Genomic DNA, 26,156 nt, shown 5'->3' on the forward strand with positions numbered 1-26,156 from the left:
AGTTGTCATGCTTGCAGTGAGTTTTGGATGTTTCAACACTGCTATGTAAAAGTATTTATTTCTTACATCAACATAACTGGATAGTGAGTCTCGGTTGAGGTGGTGTAGTCATAGAAAATGCGTATGCTTTTTGACGCATAACTGCATAAACAAACCGCATTTAACCTATTTATTCCGCTTCATTTTCCCTCCATCCGCCCGCGCCACGCCGCACTCTCCATCGTATCATATATATTCGCATTTGGCTATCGCTCTCGCTTGCTCAGTATCAAACAACAGTTTTATAAGTGTAATTGAATCCAACACACGTTTTATTTCGGGTTTCTTTTATTCGTCGTTGTTGTTGTTATTTCTGTAAACATACTCAAATGATATTACACATTTGAGCCAAGAGTTTTCCACATTCAACATAGATATATTGCAAAACACCATTTTATTGATAAACAGTGCCTAGAATGTAGATAAATTATGTATATGAGGTTTTAAGAGGAAAAAAAAAACGAACGAAAAAATAAAACCGGAGAGTCGTCGAAAATAAGTGTTTCGAATGGTTTGAAAGCGAAATTGAAGACTCGAAGGTATGCCGCATACAAAATTTAAAATGTAACATACATCAACAATACCAATCAAACAAAGAAAAAAGGACGAGAAACTTCGGAAAATGTTCGTTTGAAAGTGTTATTACAACGAAAGAAAAACAAACAGCTGCGTAACATTTCGAAATCAATCAACAGAAGCAAATTCAACAAGCAATGGCAATAAATACGAATTCAGGCGTCAAAGCGACAGCACCATCATCGTCATCGGCAGCATCAGCAATGGCATCGGGTGTTGCGTCGTGTAGCACCGATGACTTGATCGAATTAAATATACTGCAAAAGAAACCGGCCATCGCCGCTGCAACGGCAACTGCAACCGCAACCACAACACCAATTCTGAGTAGTACACCAATTCTCCAAAAGCGCAAAGGTGGCTCAAAGCGTCTTCAATTCACAACGCCTGAATTTAGTGTCAATCCAATTGTTACTGGCCCTGGCATCAACACACGGCTAATACCCAGCCGAAGACGGTAAATTGATTCCAAGTCATTCTCTCGCTCTCTCTCTCTTTTTCTGACATGTCACCATAAACTTTTTATCTCAACTTTTCAAGTGTATTCATCCCCGAAATCCACATAAAAACTTTTCGCTCTGTCGAAGAAAATAAAATTTAAATTTGCTTTTGGTTTGCAGCGAAGAGGCAATTGTAATGGCAAATCTACGGAAACGAGTGGCAGCATGTGATTTAGAGCGCAGACGACCCATAAGCGAAGAATCAAATCCGGATGAACTAGATAACCGACCGTTGTTGTCAAAGGTGCGTATTGAAGTTTTAATTGATTTCCACCGTCACATTGAAGAAAAGGAAGATTGGCTGGGTTTTTTTTCTATTATTCACAATTGTTGCTGTAAAACATAAAATAAATTGGATCTGTTGAACTGTGTTTCGAATCCAACACAACTGAAACCATTTTATTCCGATATAAAATACCTAGTCAGCGAAATTGAGGATAAGAGAGAGAGAGAGAGAGAGAGAGAGAGAGAGAGAGAGAGAGCGAGCACAACTTGTCGACTAATCTGAATGACAGACAGTTTATTGAATGAAGACATTCAGACAAACAATAACTTTCGCATTGTTGAATGGCGTTGAACACAAACACAAAGATATAGATAGAGATTGCATCCAAATTTTTTCTTTCGGTTCGAGAGACGAAAGTGACAGCCCAACAGCTAATATATTCACTCACAAGAATGTGTAAGCAAAACAACGGCAGACAAATGACTCTCTTATACGCTCGTACGTTGCTATGAATTTTGTCGTCGTGACATGCATGCTTTCGTCAAATTGTCACATCACACATGACCTATCTCAATTCATTTTGTGCTGAATCTCAGCTTGTTCAGTTCTCTCTCTCTCTCTCTCCCTCGCTCTCTTTATTCCGTTTAATGGTGTTACGTGCATCATTTGTCACCATATTTATCCAGTGTTATGTCGTGATTTGTGATGTATGTTGGTGCTAAAATGCCACGTGCTGAGAGTGAAATTGACGTCAACAAATTATCACCATCCATGGAATATGGTTAATATCTTACCGAAATTCTCCAATGCACACATTTGCATTACATCATTTTTTGTCGTGTGTAACTGAAACAATGGAGAGAAAATTTGCAGCCAATCACTCTGCAACGCAACTTAACATACATTTGAATCGCTAAGAAGTTCGGTTAAGCTCCCAACCCTAGATACATAATAATCTATTGAATAGCAAATAATGTCCCGCGCAATACATTTTTCAAATTCATCGTTTATGCGTTCACCAATTTCTTTCGTGTCAATGTTTCGCACTCAAGGGTAGAGAGAAATATTTCCAATTCGAAAGCAATAACAACAACAATAAAGAAAAGAAACTTTTAATTCAATGAGTTGTGTGTCGCGAACGAGTGCTCATGGCTTTAAATCAATTTATGCATTTATGATTCGCGGTACGCATTCATTCATTTTCGTGCTCGTTACAAACGGCAATATAAATCCAATAGAACGAATGCAAAAGACGGAGAAGCAGAAATACAGAGAAAACTCTGCCATAATAATAATAAATATCCTTTTGCAAGCCAATGTTGTGGAATGGGCATACAAATTTGATCAAGATTTTCTCCTTCAGATTCATAAATTCATAATTCCTTTCATTCGTCGTCGTCATCGTCGTCGTTGCTAGGTTCTCAGCGACGTTTCCGTTTCAACCGAATTGTTGGCCCAATGAAATGAAAAAAAAATACACTCGAATGGGATGTGTGGTTGTTGTTGTTTATTTTTATGGCCATTTCTATATCAGTAATTGGATTTGTTATATCTTCCGCCTCTATATGGTGGATTCGATGTTAATAGCAGATTCGTTGTAAATGAATAAAAGAAATTCGACCTATTGTTTGCATTGTATCTATTCCCATTGAGTCAGTCGCAATGGGTTTTTCTTTTGTGCCAAAAAAAGCAACAACAAAAACAACAACAACCAAGGAACTTTCGCTTTGCGCCCGCGTCGCGTATCAAAAACTATTTTGATATGCATACACAATAATTATTATTGAATTCGCCATCTCATTTGAATACGAATAAGGGGTGGCAAGCACAAGAAACATGCCCCGTTAACAACGAATTCCGTGACCAATTGCGAAAGAAAAAAATAAAACCGAAGAAACGGCTAAAGAAAATAGTAAGTTTACCAATATATCATGCACATATGTTTGATGTGGTCTATGGGTTCGTGGTTTACTTTGTTGTTGTTTTCTGTTTTCGGCCAACCCATTTCATTGTTGGTGCACCATGTGATGCGAACTCCGTTTTCTTCAATTCGAATAATTGCTATTTGATTACTATTCACATTATTATTATTGTAATTAAATTTAATTTTTCGCCATTCATCAATGTAGCACGTAAACACAGCGCGCATATATAGTATGAAGAAAAACTCCTGGCTTTAAATAGCCAGAGAAGAAAAAAAAAATGTGAGAAAAATGTATATATTCGTAGGCGATCAAGCCAAATGACTTATGTTCTTAGCACATAAATAAAAATAAAAAGCGCTAAAATGTATCAATAACGACCTTTCGACGGCTGCAATACTGCTCAAAGAGCGAAAAAGAGTTGCTGCACTCCACAATTTCCAGTTAGTTTGGATTGATCGATCAACTGTGTGTTTGGCATTTTTTTTTAGGTGCATTCTTTCTATGTACTTTTTTTCATTGCTACCACCACCGCCGTCACTGTCGACACGACGATAAATAGTTCGGTGTGATTGCAATAAATTCATATCTGTTGTTTCGTCGCTTTGTCTCTCTCTCTCTCTCTTTCTCTCTGTTACTTCTCACCTTTTCTCCGTGTATGACCTTTTCATTTTAAAATGGGTAATTGTTCTTTATTTTTATTATCATCGTTGCGAATGCAGCAGTCATTTCCCAATCGTGATTCATACAATGAGCAAGGAAGTGTTAGTGTTGCCGGTGACGAAAGTCCCAAATCGATCAGCAGCTTTGTACAGGATAAGGACTTTATACTCGACTGCCTGTGTTGGCACAACGAATATCGCGCTCGACATTCAGCCCAAGCACTCACCGTATCACCCGAAGTAAGTACTACATTCCGTAGACTTTTCCCTCACTCTCCCATATCGCTTTCACAGTCATAACAATCATAACACCCAAACAAATACAAAGGAAAGAAAAGAACAGGGAAAATATACGCACGCACTACTGCCCATTAAGTCTAATCGTAATAATAAAATGAAAATGAAAATTATTTGAAACTATGCTGGAACTTCGAAACCATTTGGGATTTGATGATGATTTCCTACAATTTAATCGGGCATGAGAAACAGCTACACAGCAAAAAAGCACGACCGAGAAATTGGTTTTGTGTGCGTGCTTTTGAGTGACGTTGTTAAATTGATTCAGCACTGGTTCTCGTCTCGCGTCGCAAGTGTCACAGCATTATTTGTCGCATCATTAATTGCAGCAAACTTTTTGGCTTGTTGCTAATGGTTATGGCTCATTTTGAATTGGTCACTTCAATGAATAATATACCAATTCAATGAGTTGATAGAGAAAAAAAAAGTTTTTTCTGAATTCAATGAATAAAGCAGAAAAACAGCCATGCAAAACTGGTGGAACAATTTTCTTTAATCGAACATTGCCTTTATTTTTCATAAATACGGTGCCTGGTTTCCATTGTTTAGAGTTTTTTTTTCATAGAATTTGCTTTGAAATTTGCATTCATTTGATAGCTTTTGTCACACTTCGTTTTTTTTCGCTGGTGCACTCTCCTTTGATGGTTTCAATTATTTCAGCACATAATAAACAAGTATACAAATTCGTTATTATGGGCTTAGAACATTTGTGGAACGATTATGTTTTTTTTCTTCTTTCGGATAAATTTATTACTTTTCGTTTTATTGCAATTTTTTGCTCATAAAGATGAGCAATTTCGAGAAGAAACCTTTTCCCCAAGTCGAAATTATAAACAATATTCCGCAGAAAAATCTTCACATTTTTACGAAACACGTACCATGTAAAACACGCAGCATTACGCCGTGAATATTTCAAAGCTATTATGTATGACCAAAAATGTGCCCCGCTTGTTTTTCCTAAGGCGACGAAAAATCGACATAAAAAACGAGAAAGAACACGATGAAAAGGGCACAAGAATTTCATTATAAAATTTGATTAGTGTAGCATATCGAGTAAAACTGTACGGAATATCAATTGAGTTTTTGTCAACGGTGCAACATTTATGCGTATAATTCATACGATTATTCATAACAATGTAACACGATTGTTAGCGCAGTCGACAGTTCAAGGATTATTGTAACATTATTGCCAAATTGGTTGCCGACGAGCGTACACTGAAGCATTGAGAATAAATTCCAAATCTTGAAAATTGATTCAAGCGTATTGGCAACATAAGCTAGGCGATTTACTCTGTTGTTTGTAGAAACTTACATGGGTAACTGTTCAAATTGACAGATTTTGAGGAAAATACATAAAAATCACATGTAAATCGTTTTTGGAAGGTTTTGAACTAACGTTTTGTTGTCCTATTTTGTTCTGATTGAGAAATTGAGAATTTCCCAATTTCTCTCCTATTTGCGCCATCCTTCATTTTCTCCGCTTTTTGTGTATTTTTTCATTTATTTTCAAATTAGCATCGCTTTTGCGTGCGATGGACATTGGAAATATCTTAGAGTAAATGTTGCTTTCACTAGCTCACACATTTATCCTCAGCGATTCAATCGAAAATGAAAGCGGAAACTAAGCGCTGTTGAAATGTTTTGTGATAAGAAATATGATGTAAAAACCAAGTTTATTCAATAAGCAATTGATCGTATCACATAGGAAATTTTCCTTTGCAATTTTTATGAGCCATAAAGCTTGAATGGTGTTTACTTTGCTTTGCATTGTTTACTTAAATTTCAATTATACATATGAACTGAAGCGTTCGGATTCTCCGACGAGCAAAGAAAAAAAAAGACTTGAATTAATCAACAAAACCATTCGAGACACGAATCCGCTTGTAATTTGCTGTGATATATATAAAGTTCATCAAACTGTTTTTTTTCTTTGTGTCGTATTTGAAAATCGAACAGTTGCACAGTATTATGATCAAAATGTCAAAGGATTATTGAGTGATAGAATGATGAATATAATTCTGAAAATACCGTAACAAGATATCTAAATATTGGAAAATAGCTAAAGCATGGCATTTGGTTCAAGTGCATATTGGTACGCGTGCCGAGCTTTTTGGTGGACTGTCAAATGGATTGAGTCTAACAACAGCACACACACGTATTTAATATATGCATGAATGCAGCAATATTCCGCATAATTACCGATAAACACAATGTCCTGAACACACCGTTGCTGCAAGAGCATTACCACTAGCGACACCTTGTGGCACCGATAGTAAAATCCTGTGTGTTACAATGTATTTTTCAACACATTACAATCGGTGCCACCAGGATCGCCGGTGGTATATTGCTGTTGCAGCAACCTTGTGGTCCTGAAGTGTGCTATGAGTGCTTTATGGCATGAAGAAATCCGGTTAAGAATGGCCCGATTTCGGTAATTTTCATGTTGCTAAAACAAACAGAACGGCAAACAACATTTCGGAACCGCAGGAAATCTCAGCAGTTGCACGTGTAAATTTTTCGCGCCGAAAAAAAAACTCCATGTAAAATAAGCCCAAGAAAAGAAACTATAGAATAAACGCCAGCGAAATTGGTTACGGTTATTTCGTGCGCTGTAAGCTGTTGGGGTCACGCAATCTACGGGCTGACGTTCGTTGCAATTTCACAGAGCACCGCACACCAAGAACCAGAACAGAAACCGAAAATAACTCTGTTATGTGCGGTGCCGTTGTTATCTTGTAATACATTTTATCTTGTCATTATCATTGCACCGTAATAAATCATTGAAAATATATTTTTGGGGTTGGCGGTAGTTGGCAATGGAAATGTTTCCGGTAAATATCGATGCAATATCAATAGAAACCCGAATCGAATCCGTCTGGCAACAAACATTTTCGCTCTCGTTATTTTGTTCGATGATTTCCCGTGTAAACGTGTGTCCTCAATGACAAACCTCGAAATAGACGCCGAATCAAACCAAATTCAGTTTAATGCAAAAAAATGAGCCAACTACAACAACAAAAATATGGAGATAAAATCTCAACTGAGCGAAAAACTGGAAGGCATCCAAATGCATCGAATATAGAAAGCAAATTTTTTCTACGCTTTTTTTTGTTGTTTTTTCATTTCTTTCTGCTCGGATATTTTTTCCCGTTGATGATCTGCTTTGAAATGTTTCTTTTCAAATCGGATGATATGTGTACGCTGTGCGCGCACTTTTTCCTCCACATTTCTGATTTCTTTGAATTGAGTATTATTAGATGAATATTCAAATCTTGGCAAATTTGCCGAAATGTCTTCGGGTAGGGCGATTTCAATTGTAGATTTTATGTAGTTTAATGTAGTGTATTTACTTTTTTTATGTAGGAACAATTTTTTTGAGTAATCGGCTATCGAAAACCCGCTCCAAAATGGGGGCACTCAAATCTTGGTCAAAAAACGAATTTTCCATGAATCAAATGTTTTTTCGAATGGAGAATGTTTTACAAAAATTGTAGATAAATTGTAGAATTCAAATCAATTGTCTGTTTTCAAATATGTCTGCCCGTTCGTTCGATATCGGGACGAGTCATGAAAATTGGTCCAAAATCGGTAATACTCAAATCTTGGCCCCAAATCGAATATTCCACAAACTAAATCTTTTTTCTATTGTTTCTAGGGTCCATAAAATTGTAGAAAAAATGTAGAATTCAAATCAGTCGTCCGATTCTTGATATTTTCAACAACTTATTTGACAACAGCAGTGTTTTGTTTTTGTAGGGAGAAAAAATGCGCCAAAACTGGGCCAAACTGTTTTATTAATTGTAGTAACCCAGAATTAATTGTAGAACCACCTACGGTTATTGTAGTGACCCAAAAATAATTGTAGAATCACCTACGGTTGTTGTAGTGACTCAAAAATAATTGTGATTCTTATTTTTGGGTCACTACAATTAAATTCCAACCACTAAAATAACCGTAGGTAGATTCATGGAAAATTCGTTTTTCGACCAAGATTTGAGTATCCCCATTTTGGAGCGGTTTTTCGATAGCCGATTACTCAAAAAAATTGTTCCTACATTAAAAAAGTAAATACACTACATTAAACTACATAAAATCTAGAATTGAAATCGCCCCACCCGAAGACATTTCGGCAAATTTGCCAAGATTTGAATATTCATCTGTATTATTTATTTTGTCGTGACATTTACGTCGGGTATATGCTTCGCTAGCTGAATGTGATATGGCATTCATGATTCTAATTCAACAAAGTGAAAAGAAATGGTAGCATTTGAATAGATCCACACACAAGCACACATTCCCGACGCAATCCACTTGAAATGGAGCAGATTGAAGAGAGAAATTGGCAGCGCTAATGGAATCAATGCAATACGAAAACGAGCCAATTAAAAACACTCTTAATTTATTCAAAAGCAATGAAAGCGGAATAATGTGTGTTGTGTGTTCCCCAGCTAATGGTGAGTAGCGTCATTGCTACTGTTGATAAGATCATATTGCTGGTGAATAAAAGACACATCAATTTCATTCAACTACCACACGCGCCAACGCCGATGATGAATTGAACTTTTTTATAAATATTTTGATGGTCATCCCATTTGGGAATGACTCTGGTGGAATTGTTATTTTTAGGTAACTTGAAATTTATTTGATCGTAACGAATTTGAAAATTGGTGATTTTTTTGACCGCTTTCACCTACTGCTCGCATTTGATGTAAAAATATTTTTCTTAATTTTGTACCATTCATCAACGCTAGCATCAACGTATTGTTTGCTTATTAAGCAGTGCTACATCTTCTTTTAATTACAAATGAATATTGTTCATCCAAAGTGTTGAACCAATATTTGGTTACCAAATAGAAGCTAGTATGGTCTTATTCATTTCTCTGTCTTCCCAGATAGTTGTTTTTACCAAGTTTTCCAACAAATTTGAATAGAGAATATTTCTTCTACTTCTGTCCCTTTAGCTATCGCTTTTTTCTCGTCCACTATTCTACTTCCATTTGAGCCGATTTTTTTATATTCTATATCCAAGCAAGAACTCTGTCTACCCAAGCGCGACTCCACACTTAGCTTCTAAATGTGACACCTTGGTAAGTGTGAACATTCGTTTTGCGAATAAGCGACAAAGAGAATGGAAACAAGTGCGCGTGTGGTAGTAAGCATTCTTTCTAAATCTAATCGTTCCAAAATCTTTTCATTGTTCGATAAATCGTTTGGCATGGTATTAGGCATTTTGAACAGGTTTTGGTCATTTTTGGAGAAAAACCGAAAAAACGCAAAAATATCCGTATAAATGTATAGAAAAATATCAATTTTTCCCATTTAAAATTTTGTTATTTCTTTTTGGGTGGATTCGAATTCTGCGGCCTAAAAAACCATGAAAATGGCTGCTTTGAACAAAAATTTAATTTTGGTGGAAAAATACGTGGAAAATGTGATTTTTTTTTCGATACGTGAACACTACTAGAAAATTTTAGTTCTGAGATTATTCGATTTTTGTCATCAGCATAATTAATCTTAAGGTAATTTGAGGCGCTGAGTTCAAATTTGGTGTTAAAAATACACTTGAAACCATGTATTTTTGCTAAATGGCTGAATTTGATTTAAAAAAACCATGTTTTTGTAATAAAACTTTTTTAAAAAGCAACATTAGCTAATTTTTCAACCCTAAAAATGACATGTCACCAGATTCGATTTGAATAACCTATGGGTTTTCTATGAATATATATGTTGAAAAATAGGTTAAAAACAGCCATTTTAAGTACGTCTATATCGACCACTAGATTTCAACATTTTTTTTTTTATCTGAAAAAGGGAATCAGCTAGTTTTGAGTCCAATTTAATTTTAAGCTTTTGGGAGCATATACCTTACCATGATAAATCAGTTTGGACCACCCTGATCTACATTCTGTTCATTAATCCTCTATTTTTGTCCAATAGTTATGTGATGCAGCGCAAAAGTGGGCAAATCATTTAGCAGCAATGAATGAATTCTACTATCGGCCAGCAAAAACGCTTGGGCAAAATTTATTTTGTTGTCCATGTAGTGCACTGGTTACGGATTTGACAGGTATTATTTCATTTATATACCACAAGCCGTAAAATGTGTTAATTTTTTGATTTCGCAACATTTTGTCCCAAACTTCAACAATGATAATAGGTCAAGAGGTGGCTTCGTATTGGTACAGCACGGTACGGCGATACAACTATTTCAAAGATGTGGGACTATTGCACACCAATGTCAATGCCGGACACTTTACTCAAATGGTTTGGTTGAAAACCAAATATTTTGGCATTGGCAAAGCCACATCACAAACCGGTAAAATATTCGTGGTCGCATTCTACTATCCACCAGGTAAATTACAATTTGCTGGTTGCATGCATTCGAACCGCATTCGTTATTTTCTGATTTAAAAGCATATTCATTTCATCATCATATTTATCGTAGATAGAAAAAAATGTTGTGTACAATGCACTCTTCAGTCAATGTGAAGTGCCTCACAGGTGGAGGCATGTTTCATACATTTCCCGTGAATATCTACAAATGTCAAGAGCTTATGATGTAAACTCATCATTCAGCTTGTTAGAACGTTACCCGGAAAATGCGATTTGCATTAAAATGCATGACATGAAATGCACTCAGAATTCTTAGCTTTACCTAGAAAACTTAATAAGATTTGAGATTTATGTTGCCAATTTTCTTTTCACATTTTCACAATGCATTAGAATAAATGAAATGAAACCACTTATTTCAGCCGGAAAAGAATCTCGTCAAGATTTCCATGTCTCAATGAAATTAGAATATGTCTTGGAGGCAGATTTGATTTGGAACATTGACATATGCAGAGCGAATCCACCGTTGGAATCAGAGAAACCAGAAAAAGATGGTTTCGAAATGTTCAGACATAAATGTCATTCGCAACTGTGGCCTTTGTAGTAAAGTTCAAAAACCACATTCTGTATACCTGGATATATACCATATTCATATCATGTTGAAATGTTTTTTGAACTTTTGGATTCAGTTTTTATTTTCTTAATTAAGTTTTTCCGTTATGGTTTTTGGCAGCTGAATACGACTCTATTATCCTCGATTGGCGTCGGGAGAATGGAGTCAATTTTAAATACATGCCAACCTTGTCACAATTATTGAGTGTGGTGAATTGTTTAACGCTTGCATTACGATTCCATTAGCAAATGAAATGCGGCCCGTGTATTTTCACACAAACAATGTGGTCAATTCTATTTAGATTGGCCCATATCAATTCAATTTCAATTCAAATATATTTGAATCTACCAATATAAATGTGAAATACTCGTGAAAAAACATATCGAGTCGTTCTATAGAAACGTAAAAAATGCATGAAACATAGAAACAAAGTATTCAAATTTGAATGCGAGATTAAATGTTCAAATTATCTTTTCAGGGAATATTGTGAATGAATTCCATCATAATGTCCTGCCACCAATGTTGGATCACTCATCCGGGTCACCTAAACCTACGGACAGCAGTACACTGATAGCAGCTAAGCCATCGGGTTCAAGACGACAAAAATAATTATAATCATTCATCCCGTTTATTCAAAAACATAATCGCGCTTCTGTATTCGCAAAACCAGTCAAAACAAATTCGTTTTTTTTTGCTCAACTTTTAAACATTCATTCGATTCGACAGAACAAAAAATTACGTTGAATATAAAATGGAACCAATGCCTTTGTTTTGTTACGAAAATTAGCATTTTAGTGTTAGTTTAAGGAGACGAAAAAGTAACATTGCACCGTTCATAGTCGCAATTTGCACGCGCCTTATTTTCCTCATTCAAATACCAATTTGCTTCCGATTGCATATTAAAAAAAAAAAAAACTTAGTTAGACCATTCAATGATAGGAAACAAATAGAACAAAATACAATCAAAATATTACGTTCGACGAATTAAACGACGACAACAACAACAAAGTAAACATGGAACAGCTGACACACAATCATCGAGTCAGTATGGCAATAGATGAACTTGAAATACATATACATGAAAATCCCGTCCAAATATAAAACAAAACCAAAATAAACGTAGACATATTTTATAAGATAGATCGTTACGAATCAAAGCATGAAATCAAATATTGATCAAAATGGAAGTGAAAACTGAACACATGCAATAATGCGATCAAAATTAAATGATATGACAATGACAAAATCATCAGAACAAAACACCCATAGATTTTAATCGATTCCAATTGCTTGTGAGCTTCCAATGAAACAGATGAAACAAAAAAAAAAACATTTAAATAAAATTTTGTTCATTTTTTCTTGTAAAAATATTGATAAATCGCTTGGAAAATTCACGAGGCTTAAGTTTGTTTATCCCTCCATCGCCTTCAGTGTAGTAAAACCGAATGAGGCAGAGGCATTTATATCACATGCCCGCTCTCAGTTGACATTGATCAGATGATATGGATAGTTTCTTCCATATATTGAGCAAATAACACGGAAATGGTTGTGTATTTTTGTTAATTGTTGTTAATTAACATAAGTAATCTTAATGAAATTATAAACCAAACAAACGCAATTGCATTTTTGGCTTGATTCATTGTGTCATCAATTCAAGACGCATATTTTTTGATAATTGTACGCCCAATTTACAGGGAAATATATTGTCTTGACCTTCCCCATTTTCAAACCAACCAACGAAAATTGTGACATTGTTTTCGGGTCGTTTTTTTCTCTTCTTCTTCTGTTGTCCATGCTTCATACCGCGTTTCAAGCCTTGCCGTTTCACAACGGCAACATTTCGACTCATTTTGGACAATTTAGTGAAAATATGAACATTGAACGTCAAGGCCATGGATATTCTTGAAATGCTCTGACCATAAATTGATTATGACATTTAAATTAAGACTTGAATCGGATTTTATTTCATTGAATAAATGGAAAAATGGCAAATTGGAATATAGAGCGAAGCTATGATGCTATGAAAGAGATAATTAGAGGAAGAGAGAAAGAGAAGATTGAGAGAGAGTAACCGTCTCATAAAAAGAGTTTTAGTCAAATTAATGATCGGAGCTTGTCAAGAATTTGGCTCACCTTCATTCCAGTAGAGAAAAAACACAGTCTGTTTGAATTTATGACCTTTTTAAGAATTTGAACCAATTTTGACTTCCACAATAACAACATACAAACAAACAAACAAACAAACAAACAAAAAAAACCAAACGACAACAACAACTGGGCTCAATAAACTCTACTACTTTTCAACTGTACTTCCACAATTTTATGAATAAACCACATAGGTATATGTAATCAACGTATACAATTCCAATTACGGTAAATCCGATTAAAAGTAACGTTGGCTAACATTTTAATCAAGAATTCCATGAAAAATCCAAACAGAAACATAGAAAAAAAAGAAGATTCCAAAGAAAAACCATTAAAAATTTCGATCGCATTGACACCATTTGGTGAGATAAGGGTATATTTTTCCATTTGATCATCATAATTAAATAAATTGTTGGATAATGAATTTGATTTCGATTGTTAAAATGTTTTTAATATTAAGTGCTTGGCAATCAAAATGCTCTGATAATGTTAAAACAATTTTATTGAAAGCTAGTGAACGCAAAAAACATACACAAACAAAAACGAAAAACGAACAAAGGAAGTGAGCGGAAATGTAATGACAAATTGATTGTTTCAAAATAAAAAAATATTTCCGATTCTATTCAAAATTGAGCAGATATTAACTGCGACCGCATAAAGCAAATGGCATCAAGATAAACACAAATGAAATGAAATGAATTGTATGAAATATGGACATGTGAATGTTTGTTTTTCTTTTTCATTTTCAAATTTGATTATGAGACTATTTGCCTTGGCCATTTTGTGTGTTGGCAATGCTCCAAGCGGAGTAGCTATGGACTAGCTCCTTCTCAACATTGAAACACTTCAAATAGCACAAGAGAAATCGTTTTGTTTTTTTCTCTCCCTAATCTGTCTATGCCAATGCTTGCAAAAATGAATGAAAAATAGAAATAGCCCAGAAAAAAGTTGCACATTTCAATTATTTGGGAATGTGCTTGGATACGGTATAGTTTTTTTCTCTTGTTTTTTCGGTCTCCAGACAGACAATGAGCTTCACTTGAATCGATTTGTCTTCTGTCGCTTTTCATTTTCGTTGTTTTTTTTTCAGGCATTCATAAAAATTGGCAATGACAACGAATATACATATCCAAAATGATTATTATTATTACGAACATGAACACAAAATCGATCTTAATTCAGACTGTGGAAAAAAAACCGCAATCTCTCGTAGTTCAAGCGCCAGAAATCCCCCGCAACTTTAAATACTGGAAGTATTTAATCCAACACATTTTTTTTATTCAGTTTTTTTGCGTGGCAGTTGTAAAATATTGCCATCGGAAAAATGTTTTCGATCTGAAGCTGCATTTCAATCTGACAGCAATATTTATTTTTTGAACAATGTAACTTAGATTCATAGAGATATTCATGCTTCCGTTTCAATCAGCGTACAATTTTGCGAGAAAAACGAACGAATTCGTTGGAAATGTTTCGAAGGTCTGTGATTTAATTACTATTTAACAAAATGTGCAACGAAATGACACGAAAAATTCGATTGTTAGTCCTTCTTAAATGAAGGTTTGAATAAAAAAAAAAAAACTATTGGCCCCAATATAGCGATTAGCGGTTGATTTTGAAACTCATTTATTCTGAAAAATTGTAAAGTGAAAACGGTAACTCATGTACGTAATTAAGATAAGAAGAATCGACTATCGGAACTCTATATTTAGCTTATAAATAAAAGAAATTGTAGTCATCATGCAGAAAATATTTTATTAATCACTCGTACAGAAAATTTCGATTCGATTTGAATTTTTTTCCTTCGAAATTTCGGTTTCCTTTCATTATGTGTCGATTAGAGTGATGCATCGATAGAGTTATTGACAATTGGACTGAGCTTAATTCAAATCTAACAACCTTTTTCGCCCTAACAGGTCTATAGAACTTTGAACCAATCAAATTATGCATAATGTAAAACCAAATCGCTTGTATTTTTTGAATAGTACCAGACAGTTTTGAATAAATGGTTAAGACTCATTACATAAATAAATTGATGCAACATTTGATGTGTCGATGCATTTTTATTTCATTTTTTCTTCACCTCGTATTAGGTAAGAAATGCATCTTTTTTATTTGGATGCCAACTTGACACTGCCGAGCACATTAACATCGTCAGTGAACTTGTGAGTACAGGTGAGTGTTTTACAAGTAGCCATGTACTCATTTTCAGTGAGTCACTCATTCTGGTGGAGATTATGACCTTTCATGTACTCAAGTGATTTGGGAAATAGTAATTCGAATAGTTCTGATAAAGAAAACGAGCTGTGAGCTAACGAAATTTCAATACAAAATGATACGAGAGTTCGGGCCGCTGCAAGCACTCAAAAGATATTTTGTACTGAAGTGTCTTCAGCTTGGAAACCATGAAATAACTTCCAAACGGCTGAGATCTCATTCACGTTGTCTTTATTTCTTTATTTCTTGAGGAAAGTTTTAGTTTTTTAATTAAACAATTTTGATTGATGTCCATCCCGAAAAATTACCCGTTTCAATCCCCATGTAACACCATGATAAAGTTTCTAGTCAGTTTATGTATCAATTTTTTTTCACGCATCTAATGAATTCAGACGATGTAAAGTTTTTTGCAGGTCAATGCATGCTTGATACTTTTCCAATGAATACCTACCTACACAATACAAATGTCAAGAGCTTATAATGTAAACTCAGCATGCTGCTCGTTGATTTCGATTTCTGTAGAAAAAAACGCTGAGAACAATTCAATTTCTGACAACAAAAAAATCCTTACTAAGAACACCGTAGCATATCCAGCTGTTTATCTCTCTCGCTGTCTGTGAACTTTAAATAGCTCGCATTTTGAATTCTTTGAAGTTTATTCACCTTCTATACAGAAAAAAACGCGAAAACATCAGAGAAATGAACACTCGGGTTTAAAAGCGTTGTATTCGGATTACTTTTAAATTGATGAAACACTTTTTCAAGTTGATATGAAATCGTTCATTGAATTCCAATCAAAATTGGATTCATTTCAATAGATTTCTACTATTTACAGCGAGTGCATCGACGTTATTATAGTGGAAACGAAGACACATACGAGCAATTAAAGGTTTTTTTCCCCGCAAGCATCTGATTGTACACTGGTATATGCATACTTCATTAATTTTATTTACGAAAATAGAGTTCATAAATTAGTGGTCGTAACGATATACCGTATCGCAACAACAGCACTCGTTCAGTCTTACCTACGTAATTGTTGTTTCGATAAAGCCGTCACAGGTTCCACTTGATAGGTGGAAAGCCGCTTACAATTCTTTTCGCCATCAGTTGGCCATGGAAAATCGGAAAATACCATCAACATTGATTTGATACTGACTATCCAACTAGCAAGAAAACCAAAAAAAGAAGAATGAAAAAAAATGAAAACTCCGTCACTTTTGTAAAGGTCAATTTTAATCGACGTATTTTATTTTTAAATTTCTGTTGCTTCTTTTTTCGTCTCCACTTTTCTTACAAATGCCATATCATAAAAATGTACGGATTGAAAATCGGAGAATTGATTTGTTTGGCTACCTGTGTATTTTTGTTTTCATCATTTTTTTGTAAATCGAATTTGATCATCGTATCAAAAATAGATGTCTTGACTTTTAATCTAACGATTTCTAAGGAGGAAAAATTTGGAAAAAAAACCCAACGACTTAAACAGAGAAAAAAAAACACTGGAATTGAACTAAAAAAAAAATGGTAACATCAGCGATCCTATGCAATGAACAAAACGGAAATCTACGGATTTATCACGTTTTACGCGAATCCAACTCATCGATACGCATTTTACGCGCTGAACTTAATAGCTTAATACGAATTCAAACTTAAGAGTAAATTTATTTTCACTAAATGCTGCACATTGCTCGTTTGTTCTTTGTCTATTTTTGTATGTTCAATTTGGAATTTATTTATATCGGAGGGGTGGTGATGGTGCGTTTCAAGAAACAAAAGAACAAAACACTTTATTATACATTAAAAATCTTAGTTGGTTATTTGTACGTTCTAGAAATATGACTATATTTTTGTTTCATTGTTATCCGTTGTTGTTGTATGTGATGAGCTATTTTTATTTATTTATTTATTTTTTTTTTGTATTTTTCATTTTCCACCTCATTTGTATCTTTAGATTAATTTTGATTTGTTTAAAGTTTTAGTACAAACTAGTTTTTTTCATAACCCGCAGAAATTCTTCTTCGTTCACTTCTCCGTCGCCGTCGAGATCGGCTTCTTCGATCATCTCTTGCAGTTCTTCATCGTTTAAATTTTCGCCCAGTTCTTTGGCAACGCGTTTTAAATTCTTAAACGAAATTTTCCCAGTTTCATCGTCATCAAACAGTCGAAATGCTTTCAGGATTTCTTCGTTTGAATCTTTTTCGGCCATTTTAACGGTCATCAGCTGTTGAAAATCGGCAAATGATATTTTACCCGTGCCATCTTTGTCCACTTCAGCAATCATTCGTTTGATTTCTTCTTTTTTCGGCTCAAAACCGAGCGCCCGAATGGCCACTTTCAATTCTTTTGTATCAATCAAACCCGTGGCTTCTGTATCGAATAGATTAAATGCCTCTTTGATGTCCGCTTTTTGCTCTTCGGTCAAATCGAATTTTGGTCCGGATTTTTTTCGACCCGAATTTCCACATGCTCCCGTTGTAGCGTTCGATTTTTTACTTGGGACAACCACCGTAGCCATCTGGAATATTCGAGGAAAAGATATTAGCGCTTTAATTTGGATTTTAATTCACTGGAGAGATACTTTTTTTTCTCCACAAATCAATTGTATGTCGATGATAGCTTGGGATATAATTGCAATAGCTACTACAATCGCTGAGTTCACCGTAAATACTGCGAACGTAAATGCAAATTTGATTGCTACCGAGCGACTAGACAAGAAAAGAACACTTCAATGTGTACTTGGTTTTTTGTTCACTCTGTCTCGGTTAAACGTATCACAACCAATTCTTCAAGGTAATACGAAATTGCCAATAGTCAGCAAAGAGTGCAAATGGCAATTATATACTGCAAAAAGGGTCTGACTCTTGTTGGGTTTTTTTTTTTCGTACCGAATTCCCGGAGATTGAAACTTAAAACTCCCAATATAAACGTAAACAACAACAACGAAAAAAGTTGGTTTTGTATTTCTTACTGTTTATCGTCTATTGTTTTCTTCCTCCCTTTCCCGTCGAATCACTCACAAATTCTGGCTTTTCAATTACACTGCTGTGGTTCGAACTTGACAGAGATACAAAGGACAAAACCGAAGGGAAAAACAAAACTAAATTCCAATTTAGTTTATTTATTTATTAAATTTGAACGAATTTCCAATGAAAGGGCAATGTTCATTAGTTGGGCAATGTAATAAATTCGAGCTAAGATGCAATTTACGGTGACACGAACCAAAAATCTGGTATCGATAAAACTTTTTCTGTCGTTATGTTTGTGGCGAATGCATAGGTGAAGAAGCAGAAAAAGAAGAAAAAAAACCCTAAACAAACAATATTGCTGGTTTCAGTAGGCGAGAGAGCGCCTTTGATTGTTTCAAATCTGTCAAAATTGTGGGAAAATTGTACTGGGCTGTCGCTCCAATTGCGCTCATCAACACGCACATTTGTATGAAGTTAGCTGCGCAAGCGTTGGTTTTCTTCAAATGCCATTGCATGAATTGATTCATGGAAATTTATGTGTTTTGTCTCGTTCTTCTCTTCAAAAAGACGATTTTCAATCACAAATTTTTTTTATTAAAAAGACTTCAATTGAAATTTGCAATAATATTTTACTATTTTTACTCATGGAAACTATATCGATATCTCTTCAAGGTTTGTCATGTCCTTGAATCGTTATTTACATTAACAGCTTGTGCACAACAGGAAAATATCTACAAATTATTGGGCCACTCAAACGTATTTAATGTGAGAAAAAGTGAATTAATTGCAATAAAAATATATATTCTACATTGAATATCCAATGAAAATATGCGTTTTGATGAAATATCAAATGTAATTGTGACAGAATATTCGAAATTCCCGCCATTTTTCCGTCATCTCTTACTAAAGTGACTTTTAGCTTGTTCAAATAGAAATAAAATCCATAAAAATAATTTCTCTATCAAAATAAAATATAATCTACCTTAAATTCGAAATTTTATGCAAAGAATTCACATAAAAAACTAAACTTCAACGAATTTACGCTACAATTTGCAAATCCAAATGAAAAAATTGGGTGTACCAGCGTCGATGACTGTCGGCATGTGTCAAAATGGTTCATATTGAAGAGCACATTCATAGCAAGACCAGCATGCAAAAAGAAAAAAAATATATCTCAAAATGGCTGACAACACCGACGACATACTGCGTTTAACCTATTAGCTAAGCCTGTCTTCAAGAGCCAATGGTTTCTTGCAAGTTTTTGGTTATGTGACGAAAAAAAAAATTGATTTTTTTCTGTGGAACAATTTAACGAAAGAGTGAAAAGCAAAACGGTTTCCTAACCACAAATTGTGCAACAAAATTTTTTTTGTTTGAAGTGAAAACAAAACGCCGTCTAAATTCAATATCTCTCCATCAAATTGAACGGGCTGTCGTGAGCCAGTGGAAAGAGAAAAAAATTGTACGATTTGATATATATACATATGAGCAGCGGTGCTTAATCTCTTTTTTTTCTACCGACGTTTGGCTTTCGCATTCGTTTTTCTTATTCTCTCTTCTCTTGCCATTCGGTTGGTGGTGCACCAAAATTAAATAGACAGTGTGTGTTGTGTTTGCGATGAACGCATCTATCATATTTACAGTGAGTGAGTGTATTTGACGACTCCAAGTGCCACAAATACATAAGCGGTATAAATAAAAAAAAAATTACTAATTTGACCAAATTATCATACGGATTATTTCGGTTTTTCAAAAATTAAGAAGAAAACAAAATAGACCCCACATAAAATTGCAATTACAAAAATAAAATCGAATAAAAAAAAATGACGCATTCACATTGACGTTATAATTTAAAATTAAGAAATGTAAGTATCGTAGATTATTTGTTGAGTGGATAAAATTCGTTAAGTTTTATATAGTTTTATCACCGCATCGTTTGCAACATTTCATGCGGATTTTCGTCTTAATTCACAGCGTATTTACATACCGTTTTGATGTTTGTTTCCTCTGATTGAACGGCCAATTCACTTTGGCATAGGGAAAAAGTCAAGTTTGTTTATGTTTTCGTTTACAAATGCATAACCTCAATATAAAATAAAAACAAATCTCGATTACTGAATTACCCCGTACACTGCATCGATGTCAAACGAAACGATATTTTTCTGCCGAAAATAATAAATCTACCGAGATGCTTGTTGATTTATTCTAAATCGATATTTTTTATATTCATGGTAAACATATTTCGTGAGTTTTCTCTTTTGAGTACCGAGAATTATGTTTGGAATCGAAAATGATGCTGCGATGTGATCAGAAAACAACGATCATTTTCAATGATTCAAAAAAAAATGGTTTATTTTCTTCACTTCTTTTACAAAAATGTGGTCAGGCATTTATTTGACGAAAAAAAATTATTTCGTTTTTGACACTAGCATTGATAAATTAGATTGATTATTTTCTTACTTTCATTTTCCCTTGAATAGTTGAACGTTCAAGCAAAAAAAAAAAAAAACAAAACAAAACAAAAAAACACAAATCTTCCCAATGGATCCTGAGTATGGAATAACCTGGGCTGAGGGGGTGGAACATGAGCATGGCCACCAAATAATATGCGAATCCCGTTCGGATGATTTAATCGAAGAAAACAATGACATCGAAGAGGATGAAGAGTATTTGGTTGGCGAAGAGATAATACCGTCAACGGAAATTATCACCATATCCAACAGTTTGGATCAAATAGCGGCCGAAAATTTGATCTACATGGCACAGGATGGCAGTGTTGCAAATATGGGTGATTTAATAGAAGAGCACGTCGATCAGGTCGACAATGCCGACTACAATGAACAACAGTATTTCGAGTGTCATGTCACCGAGGAGGTGATCACCGACGATTGGGTACAGCAACAAGGCGAAGACAGGTAAGATGAATCAATGAAATTTGAGAGGAAAACGTTGAAACGAACCAAAATGTAAATCGATGAAATCAAATCTTTAGAGTTGAGGTGCCGGTGTATCAATTGGTGGGAAATGAACAAAGCGAGGAGGTGATGGTGCCACTTCCAACTGACGAGTACACGACATCACGTCCGTATCCGTGTGATTTTTGTAGTCGTCGCTTCCGCAAAAAGGCCAATCTTATGAATCACATGGTCGCGCATAAGAATGTGAAGCCGCATATTTGCAATTTGTGTGGAGCTCGTTACATACGAAAAATGGAATTGATGAATCACTTGAAAGTGCACGCTCAGGTGCCGGATTCAAATTTGGAATACATGGGCCATAATGATGGTAAAAGTGCCGATGAGCAAGACGATGACGAAGAATCGCTATTGACCGTAATGCACACGAGTGAACCGGGCAAACAACGACGTCGAGCGGCGCAGGCAAATATAAGTGTAGCAAGAAAAGTGATTCGAACCGTTGAAAGTGGTAAAAAGATACCACCACAAAAGAAACGATACAACGAAAGTGCCGACACATCCACCAACTATGAAACAATTTTGCCCGATCAAATACCGGTGACGGATCCGAGCCGACCATTTGTCTGTCAAGTGTGTGGTGTTAGTTTTAGCCGAGAAAAAGCCTTAAATGCTCATGTATCGCTGCACGGTGTCGACAATGCAATCGAATGTGATACGTGCAATGAATTGTTCTGGTCAGCGGAATCGTTACAAGAGCACCAGAAAATTCATGAGGTCGATGATGAGAGCAGCGGTTCGGAGTATGAACCGGACGGTGATAAAACAGCTAGTGATGATGATTTCGATCAAAAATATGGCAATTACTATTGTAACATTTGTGGTATGGCGTTCCATCGACCCGAATTACTCAAACGACATGCCAAAGAACATAAAAACGACTACGAATCGAATCGAAATGACAGTGCCAATGAGAATCACTGCTGCAACGTGTGCGGCAGCACATTTGCCGAAGCATTGGATCTACTCGCCCATGCTGAAATTCATACCAGGGCTTCAGTACAAAAGTATGTATCGATATAACGGTATCGATTACACCGTTTTAACACCACATTTACGACTTACATTCGTTTTTCACTAATAACTATTGATTTGGTCGGGGTGTTTTTTTTGCGATTCTAGGTGCACATTGTGTGGCGAATCATTCGCACATGACAATGAAATTCGACAACATATTGCGACCGCACATGAAAAGGAGCTTACATCGACGACATGCCGCATGTGCGGCAAACACTGTAAAGACGAACGCACGCTGATGAAACATGCCTGGGACCATTCCAAAGAGAAAAACCATTCCTGTTTGAAGTGTGGCAAAACATTTTACAACAAAGCACGGCTCAAGCGTCACATGCAATCGCATCGCAATAAATCGGTCTCTTGTAATGTGTGCGGTGAAAGTTTCCCCGATGGTCGTACTCTAATGAACCATCGACATTCGCATACAAATTTATCGGGACGACAGTTTCCATGCCGTGAATGTGGTAAAACATTTGGATCGCGTAGCTCACAACAGATTCATATGCGAATACATACCGGTAAATTTGAATTTATTTTCATTGCTCATTTTGTGCATCCTATGTTGATGACTAGATAAAATGCACAAAATGTGACTGCGCTTTATCGTGGCTTTATGATGATTATTGGAATAAAAATTTCATTAAAAACCGTGGAACAGAATTAACGGAGCAAAAAAAAATTCAACATATTTCAGGTGAACGACCTTATGGCTGTCGATTTTGTTGGAAGGCATTTGCCGATGGTGGCACTCTGCGCAAACATGAACGTATCCATACAGGTAAGAGAGAAAATTGCCCATTTCCTTTATTTTCACTTTTATTCTAAACCGGATGATTTTGTGTGCGGTTAACAGGTGAAAAACCATATGCTTGCCCCGTATGTCCGAGAGCGTTTAATCAACGCGTTGTACTGCGTGAACATATTCGTTCACATCACTCGCAGCCCGATCCAAACTATGAAGACTCACTGATGCCATACTATTGCACGGTTTGCGGGAACCTTTTCAAAACGTCACAGGAAATTATACAACATTTGATTGAACACAGTGATGCGAATACCGTATCAAACCGACAGCCAGTTGTATGTTTCATTACTTTCACATTTCAAAATAGCAACCAAAAAGACAAATCCTAACTTTTGAATAAAAAAAAAAACAATTAGGTTGGACCGCGAAAATACAAACGGCGACGTAAGTTGAAGCCAGAAGAATTGGAATCGTTCCGTAAATCGAAAAATGATACGACTCCCGGAAAATCCACATCAAAGCGAACGTCTCGCAAACGAGATGTATCCGAACAAAGTGATACATATTATAGGTAAGGCGATTGGATTTTATTTTTCTTCTTCGGAGAAAATTGGAATATGATTTTATTGAAAAATGATTGAGAATTTTGATTATTTACAAATAGTTCATCGTATGAGCACCAAGAGGATGTGAACTATGAATCGAGTCGAAATGACAATGAAATGGAGAATATTGAAGTGGACGAGCCCATAATTCAGCGAATACAAAGTGTTGGAACGCGCGTTAAGCATGAATCAGTTGATGACACAACCGATCCACTCTACACCGCCGACTATCTCGAAACAACACCAAGACGAAAATCACCCACAAAAAGACAATTGGCGGCACAGTCACTGGATGGTGAGTTGAAATATACAAAAATTGCTTCTTTTGAGTCACAGGAAAAATCGAAACAAAAATTTAAAACAAAGTAAAAAATTCCGTGTATTTTATAGTTGCATCACCATCATCACCATTGCATTCGTCGTCCACACAACGTCAGGCCCGGTTGATACATACCAGCAAAAAGAAAGTGTTGATCGAAACAAAGGGCGGACGAACGGCAACCAAAGTAAAAACAATCGTAACAACAAATGAAATAAAGAAAGTGACGCCTGACGTGGATAACGGTGGAACACGGCGATCGAGTCGAGCGAAACCGCAAACAATAAAGAAAGTAGAAATGATGCAATCGCCATCGCCATCGCCATCCCGATCACTGACCAACGGAACACCACGATCGGCTAAATCGCAAGCTGCGATCAGTTCAAATTCAAAGTTTCAGAACAATTTAATCGCCGAACTGTCGAAGAAGAGTTCGAATTTTAGTCCGGATGTTGTGAGCGATTTGGAAGAGATTTTAGGTTCACCAATTAAAACCACACGTGAAAGTCGCAGTGATCAAGTATCTCGAACGCAAACCAAATCGTACAATTTGAATGCAAAAGTCAGTGGAATGGTGCGTGTCGATTACAAATCGCAAACGGATGATGAAGCAAAACCACTCGCGACTCGTTCAAGTAAACGGCTGAGTAATCGTGTTCAACCGATGCCAAATGCTCTGACCAAATCGTCAAAAACCACCACTAGAACGGTGAAAAAATCATCGGTCGCATTCAATGCTGGCGTCGGTCTATCAAGCGAAGAGAGTCAAGAGAGTCAAGATGAGCCCGACGACAATTTACAATTATCAAACAATTTACCAGACAATATCGTGTTGAATATCAAGCAGGAGAAAGAGGTTTCATACACAATGACAGACGAAAATAATGGGTTCTCATGTGATATGTGTTCAGCCGTATTCAGCGATCGAGCACAATTGCTTGTACATGTTCCTGTACATATTTAAAATATAGGCCTATTTTCATTTGTTGCGTTTTTTTTTCTGTTCATTTCGCAACACTGCTGCAGTCGAGCTGCACACAAACCACATTTCGAATTTTCGTCGTTGTCTTTTTTTTTCAAACCATGTTCAACATACATCATCTAAGATATTCCCATTTTTTATACCCGAATTTCTTCTTTTTTTGGTACAACAAACGGTATACTATGCTCTCAACATGTAAATGGATTAAAACAAATCCATTAAAGTTAATTTTTTCCCCACTTTTCTCTTACTTCTTTCCGAAATTTCAGTTACATTTTAGCATAGGCATTACTATCTTTTTTTTTGTTAAAATAGAATTTAACCATAATGAAACACAACATAATTTACATTATTAGAATTATTACGGTATGCTTAGATTTCTTTTTTTACAAATAAAATTAGACCAACGTTTTTTTTTTGTAATTTCCTTGATCAAAATAATAAAGAAAATAAATTGATTCTTTGTTTGAACTTAATTAGGTATTATTACACGGAATATCCATGCGAATTTCCTGCCATTTTTGCCTTTGTCCATTCTTCACATATACACCGTACAGTGTTATATTGAAGGAATGTGCCTGCAAATATTTTTCCATTTTTCCAAACGAAACCATTGTTTGTCGGAAAAAAAAGAACAAAGGAAAAGAAGAAGCGATGGCTTCATGGTAATAAGTGTAGGGTTGCCTCCTAGCAACATACGAAGAGCTTAATAAATTCATAAGAACAGTAGGAGACTTGATCCTTTCTACAAATAACATGCGTCTTTTTTTTAAATAGGAAAATTACCGTATTTTCAATCATACTACGATGACCAAAGATAAAGCGATACATTACGTCATGACGGTACTGAGAAGAACCGTCTAAAAATACAAAAGCTAAAAAACATCCTGGATAATCCTTTTTTCTAAATATCAAGTAGTCTCTGTTTTGACTAAAATAAGAATGATGCTAATTTTTTTGGATATGTAAATCGATGGGTTTTCATCATAGAATTCCACCAAAAAGGCATATTTGAAAGTACATTCC

At 35.5% G+C, this 26,156-nt stretch overlaps 3 protein-coding genes across 7 annotated transcripts; 2 read left to right on the forward strand and 1 right to left on the reverse strand.

Annotated features, from left to right (window-relative positions):
* Positions 1–635: 635 nt before the first annotated feature.
* Positions 636–15,349, forward strand: LOC129577031 (uncharacterized). 2 transcript variants are annotated; one of them, XM_055463400.1, is made up of 6 exons: positions 636–1,069; positions 1,233–1,356; positions 3,983–4,162; positions 10,157–10,286; positions 10,377–10,571; positions 11,641–15,349. In XM_055463400.1, the coding sequence occupies exons 1-6, from the start codon at positions 753–755 to the stop codon at positions 11,769–11,771; spliced, it is 1,077 nt and encodes a 358-aa protein (XP_055319375.1). In that variant the 5' UTR covers positions 636–752; the 3' UTR covers positions 11,772–15,349. The 2 variants fall into 2 exon arrangements, with proteins under 2 accessions (XP_055319375.1, XP_055319376.1); XM_055463401.1 differs by having other exon boundaries at positions 3,986–4,162.
* Positions 15,350–16,736: 1,387 nt separating this feature from the next.
* On the reverse strand, positions 16,737–18,944 carry LOC129577041 (uncharacterized). 3 transcript variants are annotated; one of them, XM_055463441.1, is made up of 2 exons: positions 18,407–18,944; positions 16,737–18,036 (listed from the first exon to the last, which is right to left on the reverse strand). In XM_055463441.1, exon 2 carries the CDS (start codon positions 18,034–18,036, stop codon positions 17,497–17,499), a length of 540 nt encoding a protein of 179 aa, XP_055319416.1. In that variant the 5' UTR covers positions 18,407–18,944; the 3' UTR covers positions 16,737–17,496. The 3 variants fall into 3 exon arrangements, with proteins under 3 accessions (XP_055319416.1, XP_055319414.1, XP_055319415.1); XM_055463439.1 differs by having other exon boundaries at positions 18,490–18,928; XM_055463440.1 differs by lacking the exon at positions 18,407–18,944 and adding an exon at positions 18,100–18,358.
* A 644-nt stretch (positions 18,945–19,588) lies between these two features.
* On the forward strand, positions 19,589–25,601 carry LOC129577034 (zinc finger protein 420). 2 transcript variants are annotated; one of them, XM_055463403.1, is made up of 9 exons: positions 19,589–20,352; positions 20,968–21,402; positions 21,480–22,469; positions 22,585–22,997; positions 23,174–23,257; positions 23,333–23,559; positions 23,641–23,795; positions 23,889–24,124; positions 24,220–25,601. In XM_055463403.1, the coding sequence occupies exons 2-9, from the start codon at positions 21,029–21,031 to the stop codon at positions 25,110–25,112; spliced, it is 3,372 nt and encodes a 1,123-aa protein (XP_055319378.1). In that variant the 5' UTR covers positions 19,589–20,352; positions 20,968–21,028; the 3' UTR covers positions 25,113–25,601. The 2 variants fall into 2 exon arrangements, with proteins under 2 accessions (XP_055319378.1, XP_055319379.1); XM_055463404.1 differs by having other exon boundaries at positions 19,657–20,176.
* The last annotated feature ends 555 nt before the right edge of the window (positions 25,602–26,156 follow it).

This window comes from Sitodiplosis mosellana, unplaced genomic scaffold (assembly GCF_009176505.1).
Source record: "Sitodiplosis mosellana isolate CC-2019 unplaced genomic scaffold, AAFC_SMos_1.0 Smas_scaffold_6197, whole genome shotgun sequence".
NCBI lineage: Eukaryota > Metazoa > Arthropoda > Insecta > Diptera > Cecidomyiidae > Sitodiplosis > Sitodiplosis mosellana.

Excerpts from the sequence above, each read along its gene's own strand:
- LOC129577031 (XM_055463400.1), top strand. The coding sequence starts at position 753 with ATGGCAATAAATACGAATTCAGGCGTCAAAGCGACAGCACCATCATCG. Across the intron at positions 1,357-3,982 it reads ACCGACCGTTGTTGTCAAAG|CAGTCATTTCCCAATCGTGA; the intron begins GTGCGTATTGAA and ends TTGCGAATGCAG. Across the intron at positions 10,287-10,376 it reads ACTGGTTACGGATTTGACAG|GTCAAGAGGTGGCTTCGTAT; the intron begins GTATTATTTCAT and ends CAATGATAATAG.
- LOC129577041 (XM_055463441.1), bottom strand. The coding sequence starts at position 18,036 with ATGGCTACGGTGGTTGTCCCAAGTAAAAAATCGAACGCTACAACGGGA.
- LOC129577034 (XM_055463403.1), top strand. The coding sequence starts at position 21,029 with ATGGATCCTGAGTATGGAATAACCTGGGCTGAGGGGGTGGAACATGAG. Across the intron at positions 23,258-23,332 it reads ACATGAACGTATCCATACAG|GTGAAAAACCATATGCTTGC; the intron begins GTAAGAGAGAAA and ends TGCGGTTAACAG. Across the intron at positions 23,560-23,640 it reads TATCAAACCGACAGCCAGTT|GTTGGACCGCGAAAATACAA; the intron begins GTATGTTTCATT and ends AAAAACAATTAG.